The sequence below is a fragment of the Mastomys coucha genome, unplaced genomic scaffold, assembly GCF_008632895.1.
Source record: "Mastomys coucha isolate ucsf_1 unplaced genomic scaffold, UCSF_Mcou_1 pScaffold6, whole genome shotgun sequence".
NCBI classification, from domain to species: Eukaryota; Metazoa; Chordata; class Mammalia; order Rodentia; family Muridae; genus Mastomys; species Mastomys coucha.
Genome location: NW_022196912.1, coordinates 8,899,361 through 8,908,785, shown reverse-complemented (window position 1 = coordinate 8,908,785; position 9,425 = coordinate 8,899,361). Strand labels below are relative to the sequence as shown.

Below are 9,425 nucleotides of genomic sequence, written 5' to 3'. Positions count from 1 at the left end.
CCAAATAACCCTATTAAAAATTGGGGTACAGAGCTAAACAAAGAATTCTCAACTGATGAATACTGAATAGCTGAGAAATGCCTAAAGAAATGTTCAACATCCTTAGTCATCAGGGAAACGCAAATCAAAACAACCTTGAGATTCCACCTCACACTAGTCAAAATGCCTAGGATAAAAAACTCAGGTGACAGCAGATGCTGGTGAGGTTGTGGAGAAAGAGGAACACTACTACTTCATTGCTGGTGGAATTGCAAGCTGGTACAACCACTCTGGAAATCAGTATGGTGGTTCCTCCAGAAATTGGGCATAGTTCAACCAGATGACCCAGCTGTACCACTCCTGGGCATATACCCAGAAGATGCTCCAACATGTAATAAGGACACATGCTCCATCATGTTCAGCCTTATTTATAATAACCAGAAACTGTAAACAACCCAGATGTCCCTCAACAGAGGAATGGATACAGAAATTGTAGTATACCTACACAATGGAGTACTACTCAGCTATTAAAAACAATGAATTTATAAAATTCTTAAGGAAATGGATGGATCTGGAGAATATCATCCTGAGTGATGTAACCCAATCACAAAAGGTCACACATGGTATGCACTCTCTGATAAATGGATATTAGCCCAGAAGATCGGAATATACAAAGTACAATCCACAAACCACATGAAACTCAAGAAGAAGGAAGACCAAAATGTGGATACTTCATTTCTTCTTAAAAGGGGGGAACAAAATACCCATGGAAGGAGTTGCAGAGACTAACTATGGAACAGAGGCTGAAGGAAAGACAATCCAGCCTGATATAGCTGTCTCCTGAGAGGCTCTGACAGTACCCGACTAATACAGAAGTAGAGGCTCACAGCCATCCATTGAACTGAGTACAGGGTCCCCAATGAAGGAGTTAGAGAAAGGACTCCAGGATCTGAAGGGTTTGCAGCCCCTTAGGATGAACAACAATATGAACTAACCAGTACCCTCAGAGCTCCCAGGGACTAAATCAACCAAAGAGTTCATATGGTGGGACCAATGGCTCCAGCAGCATATGTATAGCAGAGGATGGCCAAGTTGGTCATCAATGGGAGGAGAGGCCCTTGGCCCTGTGAAGGTTCTATGCCCCAGTGTAGGGGAATGCCAGGACCAGTAAGCAGGAGAGGGTGGGGTGGCGAGCAGGGGGAGGGAACAGGGATTTGTTCTTGTTGTTTTTTGTTTTGTTTTGTTTTGTTTTTTTGGAGGGGAAACTGGGAAAGGAGATATCGTATGGCATGTAAATAAAGAAAATATCTAATAAAAAACAAAAGTAACCTTTGAACCTATGGCTTTAATTCCTTTAGAGATACATACACACATCTTTTCATGCCTAACAACAAATTTCACCTACTCATATATCAAAGTATTCTAAAGTGCTATGTGTTTGCATGTAAGGGAGTGTGATCTCACCATCTCTGGAAATAAATTTTCAGATGCAAATGTGCTTTGTCTCCTAGGCGTGTCTTTATTCAGACGCATTAACAATCAGAAGTAACCATTCAGCTGCCCTTTGAATGCACATCCTTACAGATCTTTGTTTTTATTTCATCGATATCTATGACACTCAATATCTACTAGGTATGAAGACTTGTACTTGGCTCACAACAATAGCGACTGAATTATGCCCTTCATCTTATCACTAGAAAGCAAAAGACTGTTTAGTGAATCTTTATGGGCATATCTCTTGTGTGTGTATCTGTATGATATATGTGTTGTGTAAGTGCAGATGTATGTGTACTATAGTGGTTGGGTGGAAGTTTCAGTCTTTGTCTCCCATCTTGTTTGAGGTGTGGAGTCTTTTGTTAACTTTAGGGTATACTAGACTAGCCAGTTCAAAAACTTATGTCTGTTTCCCATCTCCCTGTAGGAGCACTGTGCCCAGCTTTACATGGGTATCAGGATCCCTCTTGAAATGTTGAGGGCTTGGCTCGGAAGTGGGTGAAGGTCCTCTGTGAGACCCCGTGTTAAATGTGAAATCTGGACAAACAAAGCCCAGGAAATGGTCCCAGTCAACGAACCTTTTAAGAATGAAGCGTCACTGGCTCAAGCCATGCTCCTGAGGCTGAGAACCTGTAGTGGGGTGGGTAGGAAGCGTGGGATGTCAGCTGGTTGGGGCTGGCCGGCCTCTCTAGCCAGCAAAGCGCTTCTCTGTGGTGCCGGCTGTTCCTCGGGGCGGGGAGTGGGGGAGGGGTCTGCACTGGGGTCAGAGAGTTGGAAGTTAACCATGAGTTCTGGACATCTGAACCAACAGTCCTGGAAAAGAGTGAAAGTGAGCACAGATCTAACAACAGACAGCTCTAAATTTAGTCAAATACAGCCTCAAGAGAAAAAGACTTGAATTTCACCTCATGGCTGTGTATTCAACACCGGGTACACATTTCTTAACCACTACTGGACTTCTGAAAGATTTTTATATTGTATTTTCTATATTTACTTGGGTATTTGTGTTTAATATTCTTTCCATCCTTCTACCATCCATCTATAAGACTACATTAAGGCTGCCACAGCCTTGACTTAACTATACCACCCAGTGGGTTTGTGAGAATACATGCTTCCCTGGTTTAGTTGTGGCTTTTTATTTAAGCCAAAAACAAAAAAAACCCAAAAAACAAAACCAAAAACCAACCAAACAAACAAAAAACCCAAAAAAATCAACCAACCAACCAAACAAACAAAAACCTCTTGCTAGTAAGGCACAGTCTTTTTATTGTTCTTAATATGTATTGACCAGTAATTTCTAATCTATCGATGGACCATGAAATACCATATTGAAGAAGGAAAACATGATTGATACCAATTCTGTGAACTAACAAACAGCCCTTATAAAGTCACCAGTTAATGGACTACAGTGTTCAGAGTTTCAAGACTTTGGCATTTCATCAGTTTTTAGTATCAAGTGCTTTTGAATGTTGCTAGTTGTAATTCATATACAATGGACTACTTCACTTATTTTAAGAACTAATGACATTGTGGGGTTTAAAGACTTTTCCCAGAAGGTAAATATAAATCTTTGTGTATTTTATTCCCTCCCTCACCTACAGATGCAACAGTTGGAGAAACAAGTTATTGATGCAGAACGGCAAGCAGAGAAGGCTTTTCAGGAGGTAGAGTACACTTCAGTCTTCCCCTGCCTCTATGCATACAAAGATTGTTTAGCTCAAAATAGGGTGGCTGTCAACCTTCCTGGATATTTAATAACTTTGTTCAAGAGCTCAATTCATAGAGTGGAAAAACTGTACTCTATTTTGTTCCTATATTGATTTTCTTAAGAGGGAAAAAGGATTTTGATAGAATATTTTATCTTTTTAGAAAGTCAAATGTCTCTTTTGATGGAAATCCTCACAGCAATTAGGTTTTCTATATACCCATGCTCACATCCACTTTATGTATAGTAATAAAGGGTTGAAAATTATGTGAATCCCAGATTGTAGAAAATGAATGGGCAAACGTAAGGCTTGAGCAACAGTCGCTTAAAAAAAAAACTATTTCAAATCATTTTACTGAAAATGAATAGAGAAACTTGCTTACAACTAGTAAAATGTACAAAATTCATATATATATATATATATATATATATATATATATATATAATTTTTTTTTCTTTTTTTGGTTTTTCGAGACAGGGTTTCTCTGAGTAGCCCTGGCTGTCCTGGAACTCACTCTGTAGACCAGGCTGGCCTCGAACTCAGAAATCCACCTGCCTCTGCCTCCCAAGTGCTGGGATTAAAGGCATGCACCACCACTACCTGGCCAAAATTCCTATATTATACATTAATATTTATGGGTAAGGAAAGTCAAACTCATAAGTTTAAAATTAGTCTGAGAGGAAACTAGAAAATCTGCTTGAATTATAGTATTAAGATGATCATTTTTTTCTGTATTTTCAGTTATTTAAATATTATTTAGAGTCTTTGGATGATTTGGTAAGTCTGTGGCCTGGAGAACAATGAAGTGGACAGCTTGGATGCCCACGCCCAGCCTGGATGTTCTTCAATAATATTAAATCTATAGCTTCTCATTTTATGAGAAGATCCTTATCACAGTTGGTCAAAGCTACAGTTTCCAAAAGCAAAAAAACCCCAGTACAAAATTCTTTCTCAGAAATGCATAGAGTGGAAAAACCACTAAGTAGCTAAGAGCACTGGCTGGTCTTCCAGAGGACCCAGGCTCAATTCCCAGCATCCACATGGTGGCTCACAACTGTCTGTAACTCCAGTTTCACAGGATCCCACTGCAAACATGCAGACAAAACACCAGTACACATGAAAATAAATAACACACACAGAGTGAGAGAGAGAGAGAGACAGAGAGAGGCATAGTACAAAATAAATAACACACACAGAGTGAGAGAGAAAGAGAGACAGAGAGAGGCATAGTACAAAATAAATAACACACACAGAGTGAGAGAGAGAGAGAGACAGAGAGAGGCATAGTACAGCAGGGCACAGTCTTTAGCTCTGCCATCTGTCTTTGGTGTCTTTTGTTTGTGCTTTAGTGGTTCTAAGCATGTTTCTCCTTTAAACTCAAGATTGCATTCCACATAGCAAATTGTTAAGAGTGGCTTACCAGATTTCTAAGCAATATAAATCCAACCTAAATCTTGATTTCTTATTCATATTTGAAAAGAAATCTTAAAAAAAAATTTTTTTTAATGAAACCTCAACCATATATAATAAGAGTAGAGGAAAAAGCGTAATGGAGTCTCTTGGGAGTTAGTTAACTTGCGGGCTTGTCTTATCAGTAGTTGCTTGATCCCTCCATACACTGGATTATTTTGAGGAAGCCAATACAAGATATACAGGTGCACGTGAGAGTTGAGTGCAATCAAAGCTACTAATCGAAAAGACCCTCACAAATCCACAGCACCATTGCCACGTCACAAAGGTTAGCAAGAGTCTCTCCATATATCAGAGAGCCAGATACCAGCACCATTGCCACGTCACAAAGGTTAGCAAGAGTCTCTCCATATATCAGAGAGCCAGATACCATTCAGAATTCCCCCTAAATATCTCATTATTGCTTCTGGTTTTGTTTTTTAGTATTAATTTTATTTTCAAGTGTGTGTGCATGTGTATGTGTGTGCATGTGTGTGTGTGTGCATGTGTGTGTGTGTGTGTGTGTGTGTGTGTGCTAGTGCCCACAGAGCCCAGAGCTGTTAGAGCCGGCTGTTGTGAGTACTGGAAACTGAACTTGAGTCCTTTGGGCAAACAGTATGGTCTATTAACTGCTACCATCTCTCTAGCCCTGTGTTTTTGTTTTTTAATTGGGCAAAGCTCATATAATATAGGATTATTATTTAGAACAGATAACTACAATTATCATATAATCAGCATCTCTGTTTAGCTCCATTAATTATTGCCACCTTTCTTGATGAAGCTTGTCACTGTCACTCCCTCTGCCCTCCGCCCTGGCAGTCACAGACTGCATTCTGGCTTTGTGAATTTACCCACCCTGTGTAGCAAGGTGAGGCCTTGCTATGCAGTCCAGGCTGGCCTTAAATCCTTCTGCCTCAGTCTCCCCAATGTGGGGATTACAGGTATGTGCCACCAGACGTAGATTGGCTGTTTCTTACAGAATTATCCTTTTATGTGATCTTTTATTTAGTAGGGTAATTTTGATCATGTTCCATATATATGTCACATTTTGTTTATTCAACTGTTGATGGGCATTTCAGTTGCTCTGCCTTTGTATGACAAGAGGCATGCACATGTATTTATTTGAGTATATGCTTTTATTTCTTACTATATTACTTATAATATAAATGTGATACATTTATTTATACATAATATAGTTAATAACTAGATAACATTTATTATTAGAGTAATATATGTGTATGCTGCTTTCCTCATTTTAAAGGACTGGCTTATTCAAGTCGAGAAGAAAACTAGATGGACACATTTCATTTGAGTCTTAGACTTTATTCTGGGATTCTTTTTCTCTCCTTTGTTTCAGTTGGAGATATTTCTTGGTTTTGTTTTCCCTCTCCGGCTTTCTGCATTCTGAACATGCTCTTCTGGACCGATTGCCTTCAATTATAACTAAATCTAAACGTTTCCTCCACTTTTGTCTTACTCTTTTCCTTCTTCCTCTCTATTTTCCAATAGCAATGGCAATGGCATTTAGTTCCAAGGGTTTATAAAGTAAACGTGTCATCATGCCTGCTGGCAGTGGATGAGAACTCTAAATGCCAGCATTGCCAAGCATTTGGCTTTGCTATTTATTTTAACTTTAGCTACTCCTGCCCTGTTAGTTTGAGAAGAACTGTAATCTAAATTCTCATCATTGGCTTAGTAAACATAAAACACTCCAGTTCCATAAGTCAAATCCATCTTGTTTAGAACTTACTCTCTTGATATTTTATAATGAACCTTGCCTATAAAATAAATCAATGTATCTTATGAAAATGCCCATTGACTCTCAAGATAGGAGAAGATGAGGATGAGCCATCCCATGAGAAAGGCCAGTGTGGCCCAATTGTAGACACTCCTGTTCAATTGTGGCCCAGGTAGGTATGGAGGCTAGATCTAATTCAGTTGTTCTTCATGATTCTTGAAGAACAGTTACTCCAGTTTACATACAACAGTCTTGTAAACACTTAGAATGAAAAGCTAGGGTTTAAAGTGAGCGATTTCTCTTTCCTCTCCTCCCTCCCAGAGACAGTGGGAAAGAGGTGGGGAAATATGAGACCAGAGGTTGCCAAGGAGAATCTGTACAGTCAAAAGGAAATTCAGGTGGAGTTCATGGTTGTCCGTCTAGGGATCAGCTGGCAGCTTCTGGTTTATGGCAGATCGATTAAAGAACACAGACTGTAGTCAGACCATCGGGCTCAGTCAGCTCTCATCTCCAACTGCTTCACTTCAGCTTTCTGTCTATAAAATGTGATGCAGTTTTGTGCCTGATTGTGTAGAAATTGAATAGAAGTAGAAGTACTTGGAAGGCTTCTGAGCACGTATTAGTGCTGAGTGGGAGTTAGCTATTGTGAAGATTGAAGCTGATTTAAGTGGAGTGCCTAGCACACAGTCAGCCCACAGTAGATGGTGGTGGCAGAAGCAGTATTAGCAGTGTATGGGTTTGTGTGGCTTCTATGTGGGTAGGACAATAAAAATTATCAATGGGAGTCATGGGTAGCTTCACAAACTACCCTTGAGTTCAATGAATTATTTGGAGGCATTTACAGGATGAAAAAAACAAAACAAAACCACTTCACACTCACAGTTATGGTTATATACAGGGAAAGGAAACATTTAAAATCCATTAAAGAAAAGGGCATCATAGGCAGTGTCCAGGAGCACCCAGGTTCAAGTTTCTAGTTGCTGTATTCCAGTGAAATCAGGCAGGGATGTGTTTACTCCTCCCATCAAGGTTGCATGGGCAAGATTTGCTAAGCATTGCCAATGCCAAAACCACAAAGCTTAGCGTATAGGGGATCAGCCTGAAGTACTCATGTGACGGATCTTAGTTATGAAGACTCTAGCTTTCCCCACCATTCCTCTATCACCTGCTAGAGTCACACTGGTACTGTGTGGCTGAGATCCTGTGTGAGCAGCAATAGATATTCACCATGGTAATGATTGGAGTGAGACTATGCGCCAAAGGACTGTGTATTTGAACAGTTGTTTCCCATTTGGTGATATAGTTAGTGGAGGCTTAGGAGATATGGCCTTCCTGGAGGAGATATGTCACTGGCAGTGGGCATTGGGACATTAAGACCACAGCCTACCCCCAGTTTGCTTTCTCTGCTTCATACCTCAGTTCAAGAGGAACTGCTTGCTGCTCCAGTCACCATGCCTGGCTGCTGCCATGCCTCCTTCTTGTCATGGTGATGGACTCTTAGGCCCTTTGGAACCATAAGCCTAAATGAATCCCTCTTTCTATAAGTTGCCATGGATATGGAGTTTATGACAGTGGTAGAAAAGTAGCTAGTAGCACCCATCAAGCATGTTGTTAGCACTGATGTCCTGATGTGCCCAAGACAGCAGAAGCCAAGTTGTTTTCATTTATAAGAATGTCCCTTTGCCCCAGACCAGTCAGAACCCTGTCCTATCTTTGGGATCTGAGCAGTTCAAATCTGCTTGAGCTAGTTCTTACAGATTTCAGGATCTAAGACGTTTAGGGGAAGGTTGAAGGATATACTGAGAGGAAGCAAATAGGAACTTACCAGGAGGAAAATAGAAAAGCCAGGGTGTATGTGTAGATGCTTGTGAGTTTGTTAAGCCAGTTTGAATTTGTCAGTGTTTTTTTTTTAAATAAAATATTTGTTTATTTCCATTTTTATTAGATATTTTCTTTATTTACATGTCATATGATATCTCCATCCCCAGTTTCCCCTCCGGGAAAAAAAAAAAGAAAGAAAATTAAAAAAAAACCCTGTTCCCTCCCCCATCCCCCTGCTCACCAACCCACCCTCTCTACTTCCTGGCCCTGGCATTCCCCTACACTGGGGCATAGAACCTTCACAGGACCAAGGACCTCTCCTCCCATTGATGACCGACTAGGCCATCCTCTGCTATACACATGCTGGTGGAGGTATGGGTCCCACCATGTGTACTCTTTGGTGGTTTAGTCCCTGGGAACTCTGAGGGTACTAGTTAGCTCATATTGTTGTTCGTCCTAAGGGGCTGCAAACCCTTCAGCTGAATGCCTGAGAAGCACTTAAAGAAATGTTCAATATCCTTAGTCATCAGGGAAATGCAAATCAAAACAACCCTGAGATTCCACTTCACACCAGTCAGAATGGCTAAGATCAAAAAGTTAAGTGACAGCAGATGCTGGTGAGGTTGTAGAGAAAGAGGAACACTCCTTCATTGCTGGTGGGATTGCAAGCTGGTACAACCACTCTGGAAATCAGTTTGGCGGTTCCTCTGGAAATTGGACATAGTACTACCAGAGGACCCAGCTGTACCACTCCTGGGCATATACCCAGAAGATGCTCCAACATGTAATAAAGACACATGCTCCATCATGTTCATAGCAGCCTTATTAATAATAACCAGAGACTGTAAACAACCCAGATGTCCCTCAACAGAGAAATGGATACAGAAATTGTGATACATCTACACAATGGAGTACTACTCAGCTATTAAAAGCAATGAATTTATGAAATTCTTAGGGAAATGGATGGATCTGGGGAATATCATCCTGAGTGAGGTAACCCAATCACAAAAGAACACACATGGTATGCACTCTCTGATAAATGGATATTAGCCCAGAAGATCGGAATACACAAAGTATAATCCACAAACCACAAGAAACTCAAGAAGGAAGACTAAAGTGTAGATACTTCATTCCTTTTTAAAAGGGGGAACAAAATACCCATTGAAGGAGTTGCAGAGACAAAGTATGTAGCAGAGACTGAAGGAAGGACAATCCAGAGACTGCTCCACCTGGGAATC

General features: G+C 40.5%; 1 protein-coding gene and 1 long non-coding RNA gene across 12 annotated transcripts in view; one reads left to right on the top strand and one right to left on the bottom strand.

Moving 5' to 3' along the window:
• Positions 1-2,578, bottom strand: part of LOC116080824 — a 33,664-nt gene extending 31,086 nt beyond the window's left edge. The window contains exon 1 of one of the 4 annotated variants that reach the window (XR_004114623.1): positions 2,052-2,578. This is a non-coding gene — a long non-coding RNA (uncharacterized LOC116080824). The remainder of the gene's footprint in view (positions 1-2,051) is intronic. The other 3 variants (XR_004114622.1, XR_004114620.1, XR_004114621.1) reach the window with 3 other exon arrangements.
• Plekhh2 (pleckstrin homology, MyTH4 and FERM domain containing H2) overlaps positions 1-9,425 on the top strand; it is a 106,210-nt gene that overhangs the window by 34,692 nt on the left and 62,093 nt on the right. For all 8 annotated transcript variants that reach the window (XM_031357432.1, XM_031357430.1, XM_031357429.1 and 5 more), the window contains exon 3: positions 3,075-3,137. In XM_031357432.1, coding sequence (XP_031213292.1) covers positions 3,075-3,137 — 63 coding nt within the window. The remainder of the gene's footprint in view (positions 1-3,074; positions 3,138-9,425) is intronic.